Source organism: Drosophila willistoni, unplaced genomic scaffold (genome assembly GCF_018902025.1).
Source record: "Drosophila willistoni isolate 14030-0811.24 unplaced genomic scaffold, UCI_dwil_1.1 Seg143.1, whole genome shotgun sequence".
NCBI lineage: Eukaryota > Metazoa > Arthropoda > Insecta > Diptera > Drosophilidae > Drosophila > Drosophila willistoni.
In genome coordinates, this window is record NW_025814102.1 from 1489766 (window position 1) to 1514650 (window position 24885).

At 36.4% G+C, this 24885-nt stretch overlaps 1 protein-coding gene across 3 annotated transcripts; it reads left to right on the forward strand.

Annotated features, from left to right (window-relative positions):
• On the forward strand, positions 1 to 24545 carry LOC6648474 (pleckstrin homology-like domain family B member 2). Of its 3 annotated transcripts, XM_023179143.2 has the most exons (10): positions 1 to 116; positions 15206 to 15320; positions 16356 to 18118; positions 18180 to 18358; positions 18422 to 19260; positions 19331 to 19469; positions 21164 to 21338; positions 23041 to 23498; positions 23565 to 23697; positions 23769 to 24545. In XM_023179143.2, the coding sequence occupies exons 2-10, from the start codon at positions 15206 to 15208 to the stop codon at positions 23943 to 23945; spliced, it is 3978 nt and encodes a 1325-aa protein (XP_023034911.1). In that variant the 5' UTR covers positions 1 to 116; the 3' UTR covers positions 23946 to 24545. The 3 variants fall into 3 exon arrangements, with proteins under 3 accessions (XP_023034911.1, XP_023034912.1, XP_023034913.1); XM_023179144.2 differs by lacking the exons at positions 1 to 116; positions 15206 to 15320; positions 16356 to 18118; ... (1 more) ...; positions 18422 to 19260; positions 19331 to 19469 and adding an exon at positions 20964 to 21071 and having other exon boundaries at positions 23769 to 24388; XM_023179145.2 differs by lacking the exons at positions 1 to 116; positions 15206 to 15320; positions 16356 to 18118; ... (2 more) ...; positions 19331 to 19469; positions 21164 to 21338 and adding an exon at positions 22225 to 22788 and having other exon boundaries at positions 23769 to 24388.
• The last annotated feature ends 340 nt before the right edge of the window (positions 24546 to 24885 follow it).

Consider the following 24885-nt stretch of genomic DNA (forward strand, 5'->3'; position numbering starts at 1 on the left):
TAAACCACCACCACCAGTAACAAAGGGCTAACAACAACAACAACAACGACAAGGAATAAAATCGAAAAAGCAGCAACAGTTGAGGTCGGAAGCGGCGAGAAGAGGAAGAAGAGAAGGTAAGTGGCCAAATGCATCAAAATGCAAATGCAAGGATTTTCATTTATCAATTAAAGCGTGCATATACATGTATGTAACGGTATTTGAGTCGAAACTCGGGTTCCGCTGTAAACAACAACAATAACAGCAAAACAACAACAAAAAAAAGGCGAAAAAAACTCAACGCCCTTGACAGCTGCCAACTAGAGTTTGCTTACACTGCTACCAAAGCCATCAAAACACTCAAAATGTAAAATGGAGTTTAAACAAAAATTTTCAATTAAACACAAAGTGAAATAATTTAATGTATTAAATAAATGATGGCCATACTTAAGCCAAAGCCAATTCATTTAATTAAGCTTAATTACTATGCAACATAAATAATCTGTAATTAAACACACATACATATTTTGCTTTTCACATGCATATATAACTCCATTTGCTCCACTGTGCGCGCATTTAAAACTCGAGCGAATGCTGGCAACAAACAAAGTGAAATGTGATGTGAAAAGACAGAGGAGAGAAAAAAATACAACAACAAATACATGCATAAATGTATACGTTTGCATGTATGTATGTATATGTAGATGCGTATGTACATATGTGTATGTATTTATGTATGGCAAGACAAGGCTTCGACTTCCAAATCAAATGGAATTTAGCCGGTTTCCATAAAAAAAGTAACCAGCCCAGACATCGGCAGCAGCACAGCCAGAAGCAGCGTCGCGGTGTTAGGGTAAACAGCGGGGGGTGGAACACACACACACACACAATTCTCAAAGTGAGTGGGTCAGAGAGTCGCCGTCGCCGCTGCCGCAGCGAGCTCGTCTTGAAGCAGCAGCCGCCGCAGTCGCAGCAAAAACAACAACAAATGCAACTAGAAAGAGTTGCGAAAGTTCAAGTTGCTTTTTTTCGTGTTTTTGTTGGTGTTATTGTTATTGCTTTTGTTTTGTTTTGTTTTGTTTTGTAGGGGTGTGGCATCCCTAGAAAAACCAATAAACTAAAGAAAAGATGACAAAGATGATGATGATGATGACCCCGCCCCGACCCACAATAAAAGTTGACAAAAAATTCAATCGAACTAATAGGTTTCCCCAGGAAAGGGGATGCGGGGGGAACACCAAAGTTATTATATAGTTTGCCTGCTAAATGATGCAAATTGTGAGACAATCCAAGACAATAATTGAATAACAAGCAAACAAATTTGTACACATTAATTTACAAATCTTTATAAATGAAATCTCGTGACTTCATCTGCCAAGATACACTAAAATTGATTAGCATAATGAATGAAGCCACCCGACAAAATAATTAAAAGCGATTTTGCTTTATGATTTCATTTCCAATATTAATTTAATAAATCAAAAATTAAAATCATTTTATTCCTACAGTGAGCTCTCTATGCACTTTTTCTAAAGAATTGTGAATTTGTGACTTTCAACTTGAATATTTCTATTCTAGCTAGTGACTTGTGCTTGTCTAGACATCTTCTTAATATTTTAGTTCTTTGTCGATTTTTGGCTAAATTTATTAACAAAAAAAGGTTCACAGAAAGTTTTTTTTTAAACTAAATGAACAGAAAGTAAATGTTATGAAGGATATACATACATGATATGTTCATATGTAGGTGGAGGTCGTGCAGCTTTCTTGTGCTTTCGCGGAAGAATCTCCAGTTCGTTTCTGGTCTACAGGGCAGGTCAAGGGGGAGCCATCTTTTCAGACACCCGGTATGGATGCTGTTGTCCAATTAATTAAGGACCAGTACATTGTCATAGGTTTCCTTTGGATCTCACGCTCTACTAACTGAAAAGTAACAAAAAGTAATTTGAATTTCGCTTCAAATGAGATGTTGTCGATTTAAAGACCTGGGGATTTATTGAATACACATGAAGATATGGTAGCTTTATAATATATCTTCCATTTCGAGCACTCTTTAGATTCCTCCTTTAGATATTCCTTTATATTCCTTAAATAAAAATCTTGGTTTTATATGTAGAAAGTAGAGGAATCGAAGGTTCCACAAGGGCAGTTTACTATGCTTTATATTTAGTTGTTTAAGTGTTCCAAACTTGGAAAGTAGCTATCTCTAATGGGAATGCCAAATGGGATTTAATTAATCCAAGTTGCCTAATTATATATCTCTCCTAGTCTCAGAGATTTATTACTTGACTTTTATAATATTTTTCATTTAACATCTCGTTTGTTTTAGTAAATATAACCTCTAATGCAAAGAGTATAAAAACAACTCTTTATATCTACAGTGGCCGTCAAAAGTGATTCAATGTTTGCAATTTTACGTTTGAGCGTTCACAGAATAAACAAAAACAACCCAAAGTCAACCAATTTTTTTTTTATTTTATTTCTAATAAAGTTCTTAACAAATCCATATAAAAAAATAATTCGATATTGTTCAAGCTTCTCAGCAAAAATTAATAAACAAAAATAATAACCATTGACTCAGTTTTGACTTTTTTCAAACATTTTTTAAACTTTTTTTTCTTTTCTAATTTTCAATATTTTGTCCAAAGTCCCTTATGTTTTATTACTGCAGAGATTCGAGAGGGCATACTTTCCACAAGATTGTGAAAAATTTCCTGAGGAATCTTTGCCCACTCTTCCTCCACGCGTTGCCATAAGCTCTCCAGGTTTGTTGGCGGTGTTTTATATTGTCCCAGCCGTCTTTTCACAATTGACCATAAATTCTCAATTGGATTGAGGTCAGGACTTTGTGCTGGCCATTTCATCAGCTTGAATTCTTGGTTAGATAACCAATCTTGGACAATTCTAGCTGTATGCTTAGGGTCATTATCTTGCTGAAAAGTAAGATCTGTTGTACCATAAGCGCATCTGTCAATAAAATTGCCAAGATTGGTCTGCAGAATGTTTAAGTAATCTTCCTTTCGCATTATTCCATTAATTTTGACTAATTTTGCAGAACTCCACCAAGTAAAACATCCCCATGCCATAACGTGCCCGCCTCCGTGTTTCACAGTTTCTCTGACATGTCGCCTTTGAATGGTTTCTCCGGGCCTTATCCAGCAGTATTCCTTTCCATCGGACTGATATCGGTTAAATTTGGACTCGTCTGACCAAATAACCTTCTTCCAGTCCTCAATGGTCCAATTCCGATGCATTTTGGCAAATTGCAGACGTGCCTTAACGTTTTTCTCGGACAGTGCTGGCTTTTTTTTCTTTACAATCGCAGTGTAGCCGATATTTCGAAGTGCCCTTCTTGCAGTTGATTCACTAACCGGCTTACCAATTGCTTTGGCAGCATCCTTGGGCGTCATATGACCATCTTTTTTAATTTGGCTGATCATTAAGCGTGCATCACCATCAGTAATCAGTCGAGGGCGTCCGTTGGATGTATTTTGGTTATTGATTTCACGCCGTTTTAATACTCTAATGACTGTCGCTTGACTTATAGAGAGGGATTTGGCTATTTCTCGCGACGAGGATCCTCTTTCTGAAAGGCACACTATACTGTCCTCAACGGGTTTAGAAATTTTTTTCATTCTCGAGTTTTCAATCAATTTTGCAACTATTAGGTACCCGGTGCAAATTACAAATGACTTTACTTCTTCAAAATTGACTACAAATATGAATAAATCAAAAGCGAAAAACAATTCCCCAAAATAACTGTAAATTAAGATGCAGTTATTGATAAAGAACCTAAAAATAGGAATAGTCAAAAGTGAGTCAATGCATGTTGTTTTTGTTTTACATCTCCCTTTTCTGTTGTTTCCGCTCCTTCGTTGTCTAATTTGCATTATTTTATTAAGAATAATCTAAGTAACTGTAAAAATAAGTTTTGTTTCATTTGCTTGCTCTATATTCATACAGCAGCTGTTTAACTGCAAGAGTTGCAAACATTGAATCAGTTTTGACGGCCACTGTATGTATTTGCTCAAGAACTTGTTTCAAGCTTATCTCACTCATAGAAAGGTACTTTCCAAATTGTTAATATGTATAAATGTCGATACATTCCCGTATAATTCTTGGACAAAACAAGAGCCATAGCCACCATATTTGTCAGGTGCTACACACGTCCAAAATGTAGGCAGCAGATCAGGTTTGTTAATAAACATTCTTTTTGCCCACCTTTGTCACTGTCACAAAGAAACCAAAAAAACAAACAAAATAAATATATAAATATTAAAATTATAATGAGAATATTAAAACTATAGACCATATAAAGTCTATGTGAAACATTTCTAAGCCAAGGAATACATATATCGTTTCAAACTTGCAGAGATACTAAAAAAAAAAGAGTGAAGAAGTTATAGTTTACTTTATTACACTCTCTGTAATTCCATTCGAGGGCAAGATCATAGCTTGAACACGGATATATTCAATCATGACTCACTCAAAGAAAAACACGTACACATCATAAACATTCATTGTCACTATACAGTACAGTGAAAACTCGCTTAATGCATTAAAACCCCTTTGGTCGAAAAACCTCCCCTGTACGGACAGATGTTGCTTACATTTCCATCCAAATTGGCTGCAGTTTCTGCTGAGTCTTTTATCCATGTGGGCTAAAAAGCTATTTGGCATTATTTAACTATATATATTTTTTTTTGTTTTGCCAATATATTCATTCCACTTATTTATGTAGTGACGCCTGCGCAGTAAAGAAACAGAAATTGTTTTTAAAAGCTGTTTTTGTCTTGTATATTTAATTAAGTTTAATGGATGGAGCAAAAATAAAAAAACTAAAACAATGAGTTAAGACATCTTCCCCCCCCCCCCAAACCTCCCCCCACTGCCGCCTGTTTTTTTTTTTTTTTTTGCCAAGTATAACATGACGATGGAGATGTAAACTTATTTTTTATGCTTTCAATGCGTGTCCGATGGAAGGGGACGGAAGACGCCGACGTCATCGTCGTCATCATTATTGGCCAACAACTCAACAATATCATCAACATAACATTTAGGCAGCTCGTATAAACATCATCATCATCAGAGGAGCCACAAAATAAAAGAAAAGGAGGTAGAGAAGGAGGTTGTTGGAGTGGTGGGGTTGGAGTCGGGGGGAGGTGGTGAAATATTAGATGAGAGTGAAACTATTGCCAAAATTGCAGTTTTGTGTGTCAACAAACATGAGTAGAGGCCCCAACCACATTAGAGGACGGCTAGGACTGTCCACAAACAGATGGAAAGAGATTTTTATTGCCACATACGAACACAGTGAATACATAAAGTTCGTGTTCCTAGTCTATGGCAAAGAAAATCATGTAAAATGAGAAAATTGGAATTAATTATGTTGTAATTCTCAACTAGTTTAAGTCTTAAAGAGTCAGTTGATGATGTAACTGGATGTTTCTTAAAATAACTACCTGTTGGCCTCTTTACGAAATAGTCTTCTTTGATGGTTGATCTCTCGAACCGCCTTAAAGATAAAGTTTAATACATTCGAATGTATGTAATTTCTTGCCTTCATAGAGTTCTCTACGGGGGAAAACCCCCTGAACGCAAAAGGGTTATCTTATTAAATTATTAACAAGAGAGTGTGTTTAGCCTATGCGATGTTCACTCACTTAGACACAGTCATTCTTATTCCAATTGTTAGTCACTTGCATTATCAAATTACATACAGTTTGCAGAACAAAAGAATAGAATGGAATGAAAAGTGGTCTAAACTGTAGTGAGGAGGGTGGTGGGCAATTTGTGTGGAAGAATTCCATAGAATTCAGTTGCCGGTTCGGTTTGTTGATATTATGATTTCTCAAAAGTTGCCAACCCACAAGTCTCAAATTGTGGCCGAGTCTTCAGATTACGTTTCAGCCTTACAGAGCGCAACTTTTGAGAATTCTATTCAAAATATTTAGATAAGAAAAATCTCATGTTACCGTATCTAATTATTTTTTTGGTTTTATGCCATTTTAATCGTGTTAGATACATATGTATGTATATATGCATAAAGAGTGACTAATTAAAATTAAAGCATTAAATAACTTTTAAAGTTGGAATTAAATTTGTTTTTTTAGTTTTACAACTAAGATTAAATGTTAAACAGACAGATTTGTTTAAGATCTTTGATCTAAAAACTACAACTAACTAATGTTTAGGACAAAAGAAGAAGCCTTTGCTTTTTAGAAGTAGCATTCGGTTGACTTATTGTTGAGTGGCATCTGCAATTTTTTCAATATAGAGTCTTCCGGTTGATCGTTTTTCATCTATCTCTTGGCCCAATGTGCAAACGATTGTGGGCGGTCGTTTTTCCTACTCCTACCTAGCCGCATGAACGTTTCTCATTTTTCCTGCTGCATATGGTTTCTCTGTTTTATGTGTTTTTTTTCCATTTCACACTTCTGTTCTTGTTCCTCCTTGTATTTTTTTATGATGTGCTTGCACATGTTTGAATATCCCTTATGCAGTTGAGGGTATTATTAAATTGGCCAGACATTTTGTAACGCTTTCAATAATATATTGCCGGATTTAGATGATAGGGGAATATTGAAAATTTATACGAATTTTGATGATTGTCGAAAATAATTGAATTCTTTTGTTGTAAGCTGTACGTGTTCTTTTTTTCGCTTCATTTAGTTGCAATTCTCAACTGGTTTTAGCATTAAAGATATGCTATGTCCATTCAAATTCTTAAGTTCTGTAGGAAAGTCTGTCGATGATATAAATTGTATTAACTTGTTTATCCTTTTGTGTTGCCAATTTTCATAAGATATGCTTGGAATAGGCTATATAACCAATTGAAAATCCAAAATGTCCCACCCAAAATGAACGATTTCCTCTCCCTAAACATAAGACTTAGATCTGGCACTGCAGAACTAATGTTCTTAGTCAAAAGCAGTGTTGCGAAACAGCTGAAAAAGTAGGATAATAAAAGACAAGCTGTTTTTAAAACGAAAAGACATGGCAATAATTATAAAACTGGTATATTTGAAAGGATTTCAACGCTGTATTACTGTCAGATGTGACCGGAAAGAGACTTAAACGGAAACGAGTAAGTTGACCAATAGTAAGAGTATATAAATATTCGTTTAGCTTTTGTGTGTTTGTGTTTTTTTTTTCCTAGAAAAAGTTGAGTTGGCTGACTGAAACTGGAGAAAAAAAAAGAACAACAAAAATGTATATACATATATAAATCTATTGCCAATATTGTGTTGAGGGCGTACAGCGTAACGGTTCCTCCTCCACCTGCTCTCTCGCTCTCTATCCCTCTCAACACATTTGCATCCGACACTCACTTTGAAAACCGGACGCACTTTGTCACTGCTACTCAGAGCCAGCGACTCTGATCTTTAATGGTGCGTCTATAAAACTCAATGTCTGCCAGTGACGATGCAACACGACCGACCTTATGTTGTGTGTACGTGTGTGAGTGTGTGTGTGTGGTGGCGACACCTTTTGTGGCCTCATTTTCAGTTGAGGCCTACTCCTCTCCAACCACCACCACCACCGCCGCCATCATCTCCTACACCTTCTCCTGCTATCGCTATCTAACCATTCCACCATTCATAATTACAAATAGCCATAGCATAATAAAGAAAAAACCTAGATAGACATAGACACAATAACAAACAATACCAAAAGAGGCACTTCCGTTTTCCGGCCAAAGCACTGAACACTGCGAAACATATGGGGAAACGAAACGAAACGGAACCATGCAAAAGAATATACATATGTACATATGTAGATATGTATAACTGAACAGAAAACCATAGTTTTCATCTATTCAACGTTATTATGGCATTATGTATTATTATTATTGTTGTTATTAAATGGCAGACGAGTTCAAGAACCTCAATTCACGCATAATGCGTGGGGTCATACGCACATTTGCACATACACACATATGTGAATTAGTGTGTGTGTGTGTGTATGTGCGTTTATATGGGTATGCGTTTGTGTGGCCTTCATCTTTGTATTTAATTAAAAGCCACAAAAGTCACAGACACAGTCACAGAATTTAATTGAATCAATCAAACTTGAAAGTTATTTTGTGAAAACATAAAAAAGAAACTATATAATACGAATGTATGTAGTATCCACACAATTTGCCAAATCCTGTTAACTACAATTTCAAACCTAAAACATAAAAAGATATTCGTTCTCTGGATTTTGACAAATTTCAATAGATTTCTATAGGTTATTTAATAAATCTTTGAAGATTAATGGAAATCCCTTTATTTAAAAAGTTGAAATACAGAAAACTTGAACAGGTATTGAACTGAACTTATCCTAGGACAGATCTCATTGCCAAAAATGCTTATTGTTTCATCTACAAAACTCACTTGCCAGTGGCTTCCCCCTCCGACTTGGTAAACACATATTCTTCTCTTTGATCAAGTTTTTGTATATCATTTGTATTTATGTACTTACCTCGCCTATACTCACATTAATGAAGTCATCCATCCATCAGTTTGAATCGAGTCAAGTTGTTTTTTCGTCGACGTCTTTCCGTTTACCGCCATGTAAACGCGCTCTTTTTTTGTTTGCTGATTGTGTTAAATGCAATTGCTTTATTCTTGTTGTTGTTGATGACATCACACAAAGTGCAACTGCAAATGGTACATATGTATGTGTTTATATGTATGTGTCTGTATGTAGATTTACTTTTTACATGTCTTCTTATTTTGCATATTGCCCAGTATTCATTGCTTGTGCTCCCTTTCCACTCAATTTCAATTGCAATGATTCATAAATGGTTGCCTGATCCCCGTGATGCGATTCATTGTGGGGGCTTTTTATTGTGCTGCTGCTGCTTCTGTTGGTTGTTCAATTTCATTTAACTTCAATATCGGGGGGCAAAAATAAAAAGAATTGCAAAAATTGTCAATTGCCTGAACCGAATTTTTAAAGACTCTTGCAATTGAAGTATATCGGAAGGATTTGTTTCTTCCTTTGGTTTCTAGTAAAATTCTCAAGGGACCTAACAACTTTTGACCTTTAGAAATTTTTAAAACAACTTACGAAATGTTTTATTTTTCGAAAAATCTGTTTTAATAGGTTAATAAGGAGCAATCAGCCAAAATCCATCATTTTGAATTCATTTGCTTAATTTGTAGAAAAGATACATCATAGATCAAGCTCTTTTTTTAAACTGGAAATCGAACGGAGGGTTTGAAAATTAAACAACGGATAAATTTTTTAACATTTTCCAACACTGTTTTATTTTGAGATTCCATTATTGACAAAGTATTGTTCAGGCAGACGTAATGTCTTCTAGCTTTTGAGTGCACTTGTCAAACATTATACATATAAAAATTATTTCACTTCAATATCGTTTTACAACACTGTTTCGTCAATAAAAAGAATTTAAAAATAAACCACAAGTAATTCTCATATTGAATGAAGATATTTTTTCCTTGCCTCTTAACCCTCTAAGTAGTCATCCTGTCTAGAGGGTATCACCAGAATTAAGAATTAACAAATGAAAATTGTGTATTAATTATGAAGAGAACGGCAGCTTCTTCCCCACATGCATACATATACATACATATGTATGTACATACACACATACCAATAAAAGATTTAATATTGGGTCATTCAAGTGGGTAGTGATTGTTATTTCTTTTTCATAATTAACAAGCCACTTGACATACAGCGCACAATTCTCCTTCTTCTTCTTCTTCTCCTTCTCCTCCACATCCACCTCCACATCCACCCAACAATAATAGCAACAACAACTACAGAGGAATGAAACAAATTTGATTTGATCTCATTTGTTTCGCTTCCACTTGTTCCACTTACACACACAAGTGGCGCCCACAATTTACCGTTTTGCTCATTTTATGGGCGATTGGAGGTGAGTGAATGCGTTTGTGTTTGTGTGTAAGGGGAATTTTCACTCTTCATTCCATTCAACCATTCCCATCCAATAGTTTCCATTGTTGTTGGTGTTGTTGTTGCTGTCGCTGTTGGGGTAAATAAACTCAACAAGCTTGATAATTTTCACACATTTCGTTTCAAGTTGAGTGCAAAATGTGGGTTGCATTTCAGTATGCACAACAACGCGTCAACCAGCCAACTAGTTAGCCATCCATCCGACCGACCATTTCCCTTATTGTCAATTCCATTCACACACTCACACACACACAACACCCCCCCGATATCACATAAGTTTATGCACGCCATGCCACAACAAGACACAAGACACGTAGTACGTACACCCTGTCAACCTAAAAATGCACTCTCTATGCCAATCGTCATCGTCATCGCCTGACTGACCTTGTCAACACAACAACACCAACACACACACACACACACCCATGATCTAGATATATACATAATTCTAGTTGATATTTTTTAATATGTTTTTTTTTTGTTATGCTTTGCGGATTATTTTAATTCGTACAACAACAACAAAATTGTCGTTTGCCAAAATTTGTTTAGTTATTTATACATACATACATACATAATTAGACATACAGACACACACACGCACAAATACATATACACAGTTTGTACCTACAAAAACAAAACGTAATTGTGTCAACATACATATGTATTTGACTTTTGGCAAGTGCTACAAACTGGTTCCACCAACAGCAACAGCAGCAGCAGCATTCCTCGACACCCTAAAGGAAGGGTGCAAGGGGATTTAGAAACAACAACAACAACAACAAAAAACACACATACACAGAAATGACTCAGAAGAACCTGTAAAAATATTTCAAAAGGCATAACAAATTACATTTTGCCTCGCTACTTGGCCAGATAACAATTCCAGATGGAGGGCCTTGTCAAGGTCTTTTTCCTATTTCATCAATGCAAGCCAAAAAAAAACTAATTATTTGACAAAATGCAAGCTTCTACGGTTTAATTTTAATATTAAAGTACAATAAAAGCGAATTTCAATATAGATACTTAACGTATTTACTTTCAGTTCAAAGAAATAAGCCCACCCATAATATACATACATCATTGAAATACCCTTACAAAAGGTTGTTTTTGAATATTCTAGCGGTTCCCATAGCTAAAAGTGTCCTTTTTCTCAGAATTTTCATCTCCAATGAGCTAGAGAGTAAGAAATGGACTCTAATGGACTTTATTTGGGACAATTGGACAGACTGTTTTGGCCATATTCCAAACAACATGCGGCGAAAATTGAATTTATTTGACGTTTCCAAAACAAAATAGATAGCTATAGGTATACATACAAATGTATTTGTCCATATAATTTAATCTGCTATTCGATTATATTCAATTTTTCCAATATTCACATGGTTTTGCTCTTAAAACTTAACTTCTCAATTTTACTTTGAAATAAATTTCCTGAAATTTAATTTAAAAAACACAGTGAATAAGTTAATTGTTGGATAACTAACTACACATTTGTTGTGGATTAACTTTTTCTTATTATAAACTGAAGTAAGTTTTTTTTTCACCCCCTAAAAATTAATAACTATTAGTTCAGTTAATTAACTAGATTAACTATAGCAAATACTATTCGTATAATTAAAAATCATTGTTCTATAGTTGAAAAGTATTTACTAAGATTATTTACAATAAACATTTTCATAAGTAAAATAAAGTTACACAAAGTACAGATGAAATTCTTTGAATTAAATATCATTTTCCAACACTATTTCCCATTGTAGACTCAAATGCAGTTAAAGAGTGTTCTACTAAGTTAATTATTCGTTGCTTTTGACCATTTCTTTTTATCAAAGTCTTTCAATTCAATAAAGTTTATTTAGGTTAAAGTAAAGACTTCACTTTTAGACCGCTTTCGGTTTGGTTTTGTCTAAAACAAGGACCTTAAAAATCAACAACAACTATCATTGTCATAGGGATTAGTTCTGTCCACGTACAAAATAAATGCCTCTTCGGCAAATTTTCTTGCTTACCTCTTATTAATTTGCATGGACTCCATTTGTAAAAGAGTATAAGTGTATAAAAGTAGCATCATCGTTTGCCATTTTGCAAAATATTGACAAGTTGGCTCACTAATGCATCGTCCATCGCCCCACTTCCACCCTCTTCCTTACCCTTGATGGGCCTGCACTGGGCTATTCCAGGAATTGTGGCCCCCTGCTTTTGTCATTGATGCAACCTGCCCTTCCAACCTCATCCACCTACCCCAGCCATCCCTCCCTCCATCCCTTCCGTCTCCCTTTAAGCAAGACACCCGTCTAGTGCTCCCCAACTATGTTTACAGCTGTGTTTGCTCTCTATAAAAAAAGCGAACTAAAAATGGCAAATGTATATTCAATGTTTTATCCAGAGGAAGCCCCAATAAGATAAAAGCATGCGTGTGTATCTATGTGTGTGTGTGTGTGTGTGTGTGAGTGGGAGGGTGGCCCAGAATGGCGGGAGGCAGGAGGTGGTTTGAACAGTGGAAAGAAACGTTAATTGCGTTGACGATTTTTTGTTTTCTTGTTTCTGAGCCCTTCCACCGACCAACCGTCCGCCCCACTGCCCGCACGTGTCACTTGTGATGAATGTATGTTTGTTTTGCCTATGTGTGTGTGTGTGCGAGTGTGTGTGTGGTATTGGCTAATTAAAATTTTCCCGTTCGTTTCTTTTTACCTTTAATGTTATCGAATCGAACTTTTTACATAATGGGTAAGCTAAGGCCTCAATTGTGTGTGCATATCTCCCAATGATTTCGTTTTGCTTTTATCTTATCTCTCCAACAACAAAAACAACAATAAAACAATCTTAACACCTTGTTTGCCTATGTATATGTGTGTGAGTGTGTGTGCGCGCCAGCATAACAACTTTATGTGGAATGTGGAACACATCTTCGACTTGCCATCCCCCTTATGAATCATTATTTCTTCACTTTTCTTTTCTTTTCTCTATTATTTATTACACATTTTTGCTATTTAGTATCTCAGATGAGATGATGATGCTAAATAGCAAACCTGAAAACGCAATTCATTATACTTAACAAATTGCAATTCTCATAATATAATTGATAATTGAGTTAAACATAACAATTTATGTACAAATGAGAGTACAATAATTGATCAAGTTCAAAAGGATTCTCAATCTAGTCTCGATTGATAGTGTTGAGGTATTTTCAAATATATATGTTTAAATAAATAAGAGGAAGGAAGAAAAGATTTCTCTATAATCCTTAGAATAGTTGTCCTCGAGAATTTCATCTTTTGTTTTAGAAGATTGTGAGAGCACTTTAAAGTTTGCAATACCTTCTTTCTAGGATATCTTCTCAACTAGAGTGAATGACAATCTCTTGAATCTCAAATTCAAATTCAAGTTACCAAAAACCATTAGGAAATTGTACTCATGTCTCTAAATTTGAATTCTATCGCCCAAATTTGCTTTATTAGATCTGAAGTCAAGCGGAAATGTGGAACTTTCAAACATTTAATGTTGATTTCATGCCGAAGAAACATAAAAAGAAACCCTCGTAAAGAATATCAACTTTATCATTAAATAGTAGATAAAAATATACATACGTATATGTATATGTTCCTCAAAAATCTCCCTTGTAAGGGGTGGAGGGAGCTTTTCACCGATATTAAGTGATTTGGCAAGACAAAATATCTGTACCCAATAGCAAAAAGAAATGTAAAAAACCAAAAACTCATGCATGACATCATATGAATATCAAGTTTTTTTTAGTGTTAGTGTAAATGTGAGTGTTATGGAAAATGAAAAACTGTAGATTATGTTAGCCCTTTGGCTCTGTCTGTGTGTGTGTGTGTGTGTAATATTGAAAATTTTATCAGGCAATGTGCTTTCATTTTCAGGTATTCATATGAAAACGCCGCACACGTTGCCATGATCATCATCATAATGCTTAACGATGATGACGATGATGATGAAAATGCCGTGTAATCGTTCGTTGACGTCCACTTTTGGTGTTTTATGACCCAATTCCACCTTTGGATTGAAGCATTTCCGTGGTCCCTCCCCTGGCCCTACCCCGTCGAAACAAAAATGTAAAAACTTTTCCTCAAATGCTGCCGCCTCACACTCCGCTCTAATGTTACCATTATAGGCCTTTTGAGGGTGTGTGTGTGTGTGTATGTGTGTCTATACACATGTTATCAAACACCACACATTCTTTAAGAGTGTGTTTGCTCATTGTTGACTGATTAGCTTTCTCAAAAGCTAGTTTAAATGGCTTCTTAAATTGCTTTCATCTGGCAATTTCGTCAAAAAATGTAAATACCTTATAAAAAAGAAAACCATATGCTCATAGATTAACTCTGATTGCAACTAAATTAAGGATCAACAAATGTGATCATCTCTTCTCTTTTGGGTTATATACAATACCTTTATAATGAAAATATAAGTTTAAACTGTGGGTTCATAGGCTTGAGCTATAAGCTGTGGCTTTTAAGTTAATAATTCACTTCAAAATGACCCAAAAATTCTAAAAAGATCTTCAAGGGGTACTCATCAAAGGGCTCAGTTTTTATCTTAACTATTTTTTAATTAACTTTGCTGCATAAAATCTCAAAATTAATAGAATGGCCATAAGGCTTAACTAGTGGTTCAAGAACGACAACAGCTCCAATTGTGATTTGGCACTACACAGGTGTAAAGTTAAACTCATATATTTGTATAAATAATGATCTCTAAAACTGATCACAATCGATATCTATGCTGTATGCATCAATCCTTTCATAACATGAAGTAAATATAGCTAAGATTTGAAAGAGGATGAGGCATATCCTTCCAATATATTCATATACATATATACTTGAGCATTTCCGTTTCCGAGAACCAAGTGCACAAACTCCCCCAGCAGATGTCTGAATCAGCTGCCAGGATCCTGATCCCTAGGACACATGTTTGCAAGCACACGTAGCCAGGCAAAGAAGCCGCACACAGAATCATTTAAAAGTAGTAGTAGTAGTAGGAGTAGGAGGAAACATGTGCGCCGTGCCAAAGACAATAACGATTTAGAGCAGCTGTTCATCCAGAGCGACATGTGTGTGTGTGTGTGTGTGTGTACATATAAGAAGGACATTTATAATTTCAACGCATCCGCTTAGTGGTAGTTAACAATTTTGTGTACTGTACTTTTAGCCGATTGGTTAACTTAGTTGTAAGCCATTCGCAATCGATTTCCTACCCCATATTATACCTTAAAATTTGCAGGGGTTGACCACAAAAGAAATAAAAGAAAATCATATGGAATTTTCCATTTTCCCATTTTCAGATGTCATTGACGAAAAAAGATCCATCGCTGCGGGTTGCCGCCTCTGATCCACACTTGGTTAGTCTGGGCGGTGGTCGTTTGAGTACAGCAGTTACCCTACACAATATACATATTGGTAAGTCCCACACCGAATGTTTGTATACCCTAAATAGTGTGAAATTTCAATTATTTATATTATTCAATAGAAGTAGCTCACTTTAATTATTGATTTGTATACACGTTGTACCATTAAAGAGCATATTATTAGTGCCCAAAAAAAAAAACCAATACACAGAGACTTAGACTTAGACGATAACCGGCAAAGTTCAAATGAAATTCAAAGATTATTGAAATACATAAAGCAATTTGGCAAGTTTCATTGATAATGCCTAGAAAATAACCAATACAAAAGACACGCCTATTTAGGCATTCCATTGAAAGTTTTGTAATCTCATTTTAGGCTTTTAAATTCAGTTGTTTCAATAGTTTAAAAAAATGGATCATTTCATTTAAATTTCAAAGATTTTTCATATAATAGACAAACAAGGATTGATAGCAATTTATTTGAAATTCTCGGAAAACAATGATGAGTATTATCCTTATCTTTTGTCCTTTAAAAATCTAAAAATATATTTCAAGGGTTTATTTTAAGCCCCCAATTAAGCCAAAATAATTAAACTAAATCCTGTTTAACTATTCAATTACAGACCTTAAAAAGGTATAAAACTATTTGAATTTCAAACATTTTAACAGACATTCTTGAGAAATGTTGTTAATTATTTATGTTTAAGTTGTACTTCATTCCACAGTGCCTAATCTTTGAATACTAAGATAAGAACCGAATTGAGGACAAGCAGAAAATGTAAACCAAAACTTGAGCAAGAAACCGAACTCATTACACCCTAACTGCATGCAGAAAATACGTTACTGTTTATTAAAAATTTTTCAAAAAATTATGAAATAATAGAAATCATTTTAAAGTCAACTCGCTTAGTTCTTGAAACATTTTTTTTTTTGTAATTTTGTCGCTGTTGTAAAGCAAATTAGAGAGGGTATACAAACATTTAAGAGTGCCAAACATTAGATCGGCATTTAATTTCGTTTTTTTTTTTTTGGTTGTTTTGAATAAAAATGAAATCATTTACATTCATTTCGTCTTGTACGTCTCTAGGTGACACAACAATTGGGTCATCGCCCACGTGTACAATCTCATTGAATGGCGGTGGAGTGCGTCCATTACACTGTACCATCTATAGAAGCGATGCGAATGAGGTAACTGTGGTGCCCGAGAAGGATGCCCGTTTATTGATCGATGGATCTGCCATACAGGGAGATGAGGCGAAACTAAGTCAAGGAGCAATGATAACCATTGGAAATTCGAATTATTTACGCTTCAATAATCCAGATGAGGCGCAAATGATGCGCTCGGCGATGGGCTCGAATGAGAGAATATCGATGGCACATATAGATTTCACCCAATCCGCGCGACAGGCACATGATATGAGCCAAACTCTGGATATGGAGAGTTTCTATGAAAGTATTATCAATCCCAAAGTTGCCAATAATGGTGGAGTTAGTGGCAATGGTGGAAAATCGTATGATTTGGAATGTCCCAAGGTGTTTAGCTCGGATTTGGTTACCGTCAATATGCCAGCTAAAGATGTTTTGGGTCAGAAATATGCCAGTTTTGCGCGAAATCTGGCCGAGAATCATCGCAGTGAGAAACAATCAAATAATCAATATTTAAAAGGACCCGGTGTGGGTCATAATTCAGGCTATTGTAATGTGCCTGTCAATGCGGCCATCTACAAGGATCACAATAATCATCAACAACAACAGCAGCAGCAACAGCAGCAGGATATACTATTGACCAAGGTACAAAATGATCGATATGATCGTTATCCACCCAAATCGAGTGGCCTACAAATTTATGCCATGAATGGTCTAAATAATGAGATCAATAATCCTATTAACGCCGGTGGCGCTGGTGGTGGTGGTGGTGGTGGAGCTGAACTGGAGGATATGCTTAAAATATGCACTGAATATGCTGATCGCCAGCATCAACAACAACAACAACAGCAGCAGCAACAACAACAACAACAACAACAACAACAACAACACCAGCAACAGCAACATAATCACAATTCGTCGAATTCATCAACAGGTTGCTTAAGCATCACCTCCTCGCCCATTGTTCAGAATCGCATCAAGACGAATGGTTCGCTGCCAAGAGATAAGAAATCAACATTTCATCAGCTAAGTGGCAGCAATACCAATCTTTCAATGCTCAGCAGTTCATCGGGCTATGAGAATGTAAGGCTCTTGGGACCCAATCGTGTGGAAATAAATGGGCAACTTCATGTGGCTGCTGCTGCTGCAAATACTTCAGCTGTAAGTCATGAAAATCTGACAGCAACAACATCAACAATAACAACAACAACAACGGGAGGAAAATATGTACCACAAAGTCCACGTACAAAAATACGTACAAATTGTCTATCACCGAAAAAGGAGCTATCGTTTGGGCAAGCCTTCAATATGACACCACCCCTAGGCTCCACGGCATCCTCCTCGTCCAATAATCCTACACCAGCAGCTGTGGTGAAGCCACCATTGGCCCCCAAACCACCGGCACCCAATCAACAACGCGACTATGAGCAACTTTTCAAATCCTTTGAACGGAAACAACAACAATTGGATCGTCTAACATCGCCGCCGATGACAAATCAAAGCAAACGACCCAATAAGAATATAAATAATTTAACATTAAATTTAGATACTAATAATTCATCGCCGAAGCCAAGTCGTAAGCCAGCACCAGCGCCGCGTTCCATTCACCTGGAGCAGCGTCAGCGACGTGAGTTAAGCCAAAGACGACAACAACTCAAGCAAGAGTTGGCCGAATTGTCCGCCTTACAGGAGAATAAGCAAGAGGTTAGTGCGTGAAGTCTCTTTAAATCTCTAGCATCTAACATTAATTTCTTGCCCTTCTCAGATCACGTCAATTGAGCCAAGTGGTGGCCAAATGGTGGCGCCACCCAGACAACAATTGCTGGCTCTGCAGCATAGAATACACCGTTTGGAGGCTCAACGGAATGCCACACGAGTGATGGAGGAAAATCAGCAGGCAAAGTTAAAGCAATCGATCGAAATGAAACAGGATCAATTGAAAAAGTAAGCCAAGCTAAACATTGTATGTGGAACATTGAATTTGACATTTTTTGTATTTATTTTCAGGCTACGCGCCATGTTGAAGCAAAAACCAAATAATGCCTGCCTTAAGGAGGAACTGCAATTGGTCTATGAATCTCTGGAAAGTGATCGAAAAACCTTTGAGGACTTGGAATTTCAATATTTTGAAGAGGAATCTGAACATCATGCCAGCCATGAGGATTTAAAGCGACAAGAGAAACGTTTGACTCTAGAAGCCGAATTGGCCGCATTGCGCATACAATTAGGACCAGATGAAGAGGAGGAGCAGCAGCAGCAGCAGCAGCAGCAGCCGCCTCCAGCAGTTGCCTTGGAAACGGCATTAGCAGACAAGCTATCAAATAATCTACACAATAATCATCATCAGCATCATCATCAACAACTTCATTATTCAGCAACACCTCCTCCTCCTCCTTCTGTTCCTGTTCCTGTTCCTGTTCCTGCTCCTGCTATTAATAGCAATTTAATCAATGGCGTCATGTCGCAATCACTTTTTGGCTCTGCTGAATTACTTTGCCCTAAACGGCATAATCAAGCCGAGGATTTAATGTCCAAAAGTGTCAATGAGAATATGTTTTATAATAACAATAAGATCGAAGTAACCACAAGCACACCCAAACGTCTGCCCCTTCAATTGTATGAGGCCGGCGGCAGTTGTGAGCAGATAAGTTTCAATTTATCGCTGCAAAGCGATAGATTCGAAGTGAATCCATTGGAACGTCGTGTGCCATCACAGGATGACATCGATCGTAGCTGCAAAGTGGCCAATGATGCACCCATATCAACCAGTCAGGGAGCCAGCACTAAGATATTCGATAGCATTAAGGAAATTGAAAGAAATCGCAAACTCTTGCTGGCTCAGCAGGGTAAGTCTTTACATTATATTGTTTCTTTGACCCCTGCATTACACCCTATTATCCCCTCCTCTCCATCCAGGTCATCAGGTCATTGAGCATGAACGTCAGAAGATGTACGATCTGAAAAAGAAGAGTCATGACGAAGCCCGCACACAATATTTGCTCTCCACCCAACATTCCATGGAAGATCTGGACTTGAACCAGCATACAGACGACAAGTGAGTAGAGTATCCAATACTCAATTGAATCAACGCCCTTCTCCGTTCATATGTATATGTATCAGAGACATACATACATACATATGTACATATGTATGTATATACGTGGCCCATTACATTTTTAATTAGTTCTGCAGCTTGACAAAACTTATTTTCAAGTGCAATTTTACACTGATCGACAAAAATGATGTACAATGCATGAAGACATATACATAACTTATACATTAATGCATTAAATCGACCCCAAATTGCGAAACAGATGAGAAACTATTTTAGTTTATAAACCGTTTTAGAATCTTTAGATTAAGAAGATATTCTAAACATAAAAGTTTATAAAGAGCCAGAAAAAATCGGAAATCTTTAATGTTAAGAAATCTCTAATATTCTAAAATGTTTAAAATTATGAAATCTTTCATATCCGTTGGCTACAATAGAACGAAGTTTTGTCCGTTTTTATTTTTGAGGGTCAAGGGTCAGTTTAAATAACTCCCAAAAAAAGGGGAAGAAGGAGAAACATATGTATTAACGAAAAATAAAATATCAAAGCTATCATAAAACCATTCTCAAACATATCTTAAGATCAAGTTTAAATTGTTGCCACGCCCCCTAGAGAATTGTCTGGTTTTAAGAATGGGGAAAATATTTGTCTAGGACAACTTTACATATTGATTCCAAACTCTTGTTGTTAAGTGTAAGTATTGAAGTAATTTGGAGACTCTGAAGTCTTTGCGTTTTCTCTCACTCTCTCTTCTTTCTGTCTCTCTCTAAAGCATTCCTTCCTCAGACAAAAAAAAAACTCTACAACTCTCTTGAAATATAATTAATCAAATATTTTGTTAATTACAAAAACAATGCGAAACTGGTTTTTCAATTTACAAAGCAAAAAATCAACAAGAGACACACCACACAGTCAATAGACAAATAGTGAATAATCCCTTAATCTCGACTATGATATACCCTGTAATTGAAGCTTAATGGCATGTCAACTGTTATATCTGTACAGTTTGTTGGCTTTCCATTACTCATCTGCTTGACAATATCATATCCAAGAGATAAGCCACAAGTTGCTTGTAGTTAATATACCCGATGATAATAGGGTAATTTCATACTTATTTTTTGGAGGTTATTATTGTGTACAGATGAAATATTAAGATGTAGTATCTATGTATTTATTTACTTGTCTTGGTCAACGGAGTCTTCATTACCTGGCCAGACCCTGAGCCAAGCAAACGCGCTGGCCAACACCCCCGCCTTGACTCCACCCCCGACCCCACACCCTTCTTCGGCTGCAATTTGTGTGACTTGACGAAGCTCTGATAAAGCTTATCAGCTGCGAATGGTCGCGCGTGTGCATGTGTGTGCCTGCCTCTGCCCGTCTATCTGTGAGCGTTTTTTTGAATGCATGTGTGCGTGCGTGTGTGTGATTGTGATGCCAACTTTGCCTTCGTTTGCCCCGTTTGTGTGTGCATTTCATTTGCCCGCGCTTAGTCAGAGTCTTCAGTTCGAACGAAGCGGCAATACTCTCAAATGAGTCATTACGCCCGAATAGCAAAATAAATGTGAAATAGCTATGAATCGGATTAATGCAATGATTCCCTGTTGGTATGTTGTGATCTGTGTGATGGGGGGGAAATTTTTAATTAACATCAACTTCTCTAACCGCCCCTTTCTCTAACTCTCTCTCTCCGTTCCAGTGGGGGCAAGGATGCCAAGTTATTTGAGAAAACCGAATTGCAAAAACTAAATCGAAATGAATCAGATGAACAGCAGAAAAAACAACAATCAAACGATAAGGAAAATGTACAACAACAACAGCAGCAACACAAGAAAAGCGGCAGCAATGCCATAACAACGTCAACCAGTCAACAGGTGAGTGAAAGAGTGCCAAAACCAAACCAAACAACAACCATAAGAAATAAGGGGAAAACAAAACAGAAAAAAAATGTTGAAAGTTTATTTTATTGTTTCCGCTTAAAATATTGACCTCTAAGTGTTATGTGTATGTATGAGTAAACAAAAGACTTTTGCCTTTTGTTGTGTGTGTCTTCTCAGTTTGAACTTCAACAAATTTGTTTATAATAAGGGCAAACCTCAAAAAAAAAAAAAAGCTGCATGAAAACTTTTCAAATTAATGAACTAGTTCGTTACACTTGATTAGCCGTTACGAATTTCACTTTTGCGGAACTGGTTCAATCAAAAATCAAATTCATGTAATTATGCATAAACTAAACAATGTTTAAGTTTTTTCTAATTAGAGCCAATAATAATCGGTAATAACAAAGTTAGGTAGGTAGTTGCAGCTTGATACCTCTCAATTGTAACGGTAAAAGTTGTCAACTACTTGTAAATTGTGCTCTCTCCCTTACTCATTTGCTTATATTATTGCCGCTTGCCGCTCTCCTGTTTTTTGCCTCTCTCTCCTTATCGCTCACTCACGCTGCATCTGTTTTGATTTGTGTCTGTGTTCGATCTATCCTTTCCAATTTGATGAGTGGGAGAGAGAGAGATGATCATCAGAATCTATCGGTAGCTTGTTAGTCACAAGTTGTTGGTATTTTTTTCGTTTGTTTGCTATTTCGGCATTTTGGCCAATGTTTATTTTAATATCTGCCTTCCCAATATACTCACACCCACACAAATGGACTTCTATATACACTTATTAATAAGTTTATAATAATAATTTGCTGTTGATGACTTTTCTCTCTCTGTGTGTGTGTGCGTGTGTGTGTGTGTGTTGTGCGCGCGAATTGAAATTTTTCTTGTTTTTGGCCCCTTGTCTCGCTCAGTTAATGTTTACTTTTGGGTTTACCTTGCTTTCTGGCGGTCTGTGTACAATTTTTAGCCTGTGTTTACAAATCTATCGGCACCTGACCACCATTGGCCACTATGGCTCTACATAGCTCGATCCAGTACACAGAAATCTTTTGACCATTACGAGTATAATCACCTCGGACGTCCTCTGCCACTGCCACTGCTTTTGCTGCTGCTGGACAATGTTCGTGTGCGCCTCGTTTAAAATTTCGAGCACCCAAAGAGTCAGAAGACTCATCAGCATTAACAAGTAAGAGTGGTAGATAGATAGATAGGAGGAGGGAACACAGTATTCTGTAGTCCGTATTCCGTATTCCGCCGTATACACTTTTGCCCGCCATTCAGTTTCCAAATTGCGTTGAGTTCGTGTGTATGAGAACGTTTTGTTGTGCGTCGATCTCAGAGCTAAAGGAGCACAATCATCATCAACATGTCCGTTTGGATGACCTATGTGCAGCATCGCCGCACAGATGCAAATGCACGACAACGTATGGAGTTGTATTATTTAGTAAGTGATTAACTAAAACTCATTGCATAAGCCAACTAATTAGCATCGCGAGACTATTTGGCACTTAACCTTGAGTTAGTTACATAAAAATACACACTCGATGAATTCCATTTGATCTTTTTAAATATATAAACTGGGGTTAACAAAAGAATTCCATTAAAGTGCTTTAAATAAATCGTATTTAATACATAGTTTCGGCTAAAATAATAAATAAATTTTTCACTTGCTCTCATTTCTTTACACATTCAATAGCAACGCCATTCGCAACCCGAACTAGAGCATCATGCCGTTGCGATGGGAGTTGGCACTACCGGAGGATTGGTTAACCCAGCACGCAGCCCGCGTCCGCTTTCCGAGGCCAACAATTGTGATGCCGCAATTGAGGGGCCCAAATTCGATTCAGCCTCATCTGCATCACCCATATCGGAGAATAACAAACGTTCAAGCAGTCAAAGCTATAACCAGGACACTGCATCGGCGGGCAGTGGAGGAAGTGCTGCAAGCAGCAGCGGTGGCAATACTGGCGGAAGTGGTGGAAGCATCACAACCAGCGAAAGGAAACGCTCCGCTTTGCCCAAGCATCAGCGCCCGTTGACACGTTACCTGCCCATATTCTCGCCGGATTTGAATTTGCGTCATCATATCGAGACAGCTGGTCATCAAATTGATCTCTGTCCTCATGTTTTTGTTGATGCGCACAGTTGTCGCGGGTGAGTGAGAGAGTATATCGCGTGATTTTGTTGCTTTTCCTCTACAATCGATCTTTCTATTGGCAGCTATCTTCATAAATTGGGAGCTACATTTCATGCTTGGTCACGACGTTGGTTTGTCTTGGATAGACAACGAAGTGCTTTGATCTATTATTCGGATAAATCAGAGAGAAAGCCACGCGGAGGAGCCTATTTTGCGGTAAGTACCAATATCCATATCAATTCAATCAAATTCAATCTATAATGTATTTTCTCGCTTACATTTTCTAGACCATAGACGAAGTCTATTTGGATCATTTGAATGCCTCGAAAAGTGGTCGGCCACATTGCACATTCATTGTGAAAACAAAGAAGCGTAGCTATAATCTACAGGCAGCTTCCGATTCGGCGGCACGTATTTGGATAGATGCCATTATAACCGGAGCCCAGGGTAATCTGGACTATTAAATCCAGACGGAGACAAGTTTAAAGAGTTTGAAAGAACTTTTGCAACTACTGTTACTATATACATATACGACTACTACTTCCCCAGTGTAACTATAAGCTCAATTTTAAACAATAAGGACTACAAACATGCATACGCATATATATATGTACATCCTAGGTTCATCCTACAAAACGTTTATATACTTTCTTTTGAAACTAACGAAATCCGAGATTTCAATACTGGACCAAAGTCAAAGAAACTGTATTTTTCTTTTGTTTTTTTTTTTTTGATTTTAATATTTGTCATAATATTAGTTAAGATTTCGTTAAATGTTTAAGTATATAAATATGTATTATACTAACACAGCCATTTTATCACCTAATCGTACAGATACCATGATACTATATAATCAATATAACTTGATTTAAATACATCAACTATTTTATTGTAATAACCAAATGAACCTATAACATATTTGAAGTTTTTATGTGAATTTACTTTATTACTACGGTTTATCTATATATAAATATATATATATATACATTAATGTATTTTGATAAATGTTTAAACAATTGCGATTGGATATAAAACAAATGCGCAATTCGCAATCATGAAACACACCCACACTTTATATAATATATATTTTTTTAAACCATATATAGAAAAATACATATTGATATGTTTAACAAAATATTTGCGTATTACACTTTTTCTTTATTTTTCAAGTGTAATTGAGTGTTTAAAATTAATTGTTGGTAGAAAATAAGCGCTTAGAAAAGTGTCTAGTTTGTTTACAAATTATTATAGGTTCTCAAAGGAGTCAGCAGTATTAAACGTCCTAGATTTGCTGTTGAGTTGATGACATAAAATAAAAGTTAATGATTAAATAAATGAAAATCTAAAAAAACTCGCAACTGAAACTTGAATATGGCGCCCACGGAATGTTATCGAATTTCGATA

Coding starts and splice junctions, on each gene's coding strand:
- LOC6648474 (XM_023179143.2), top strand. CDS start 15,206: ATGTCATTGACGAAAAAAGATCCATCGCTGCGGGTTGCCGCCTCTGAT. Junction 21,339..23,040: donor CAACGTCAACCAGTCAACAG/GTGAGTGAAAGA, acceptor CACATTCAATAG/CAACGCCATTCGCAACCCGA. Junction 23,499..23,564: donor GATGCGCACAGTTGTCGCGG/GTGAGTGAGAGA, acceptor TTCTATTGGCAG/CTATCTTCATAAATTGGGAG.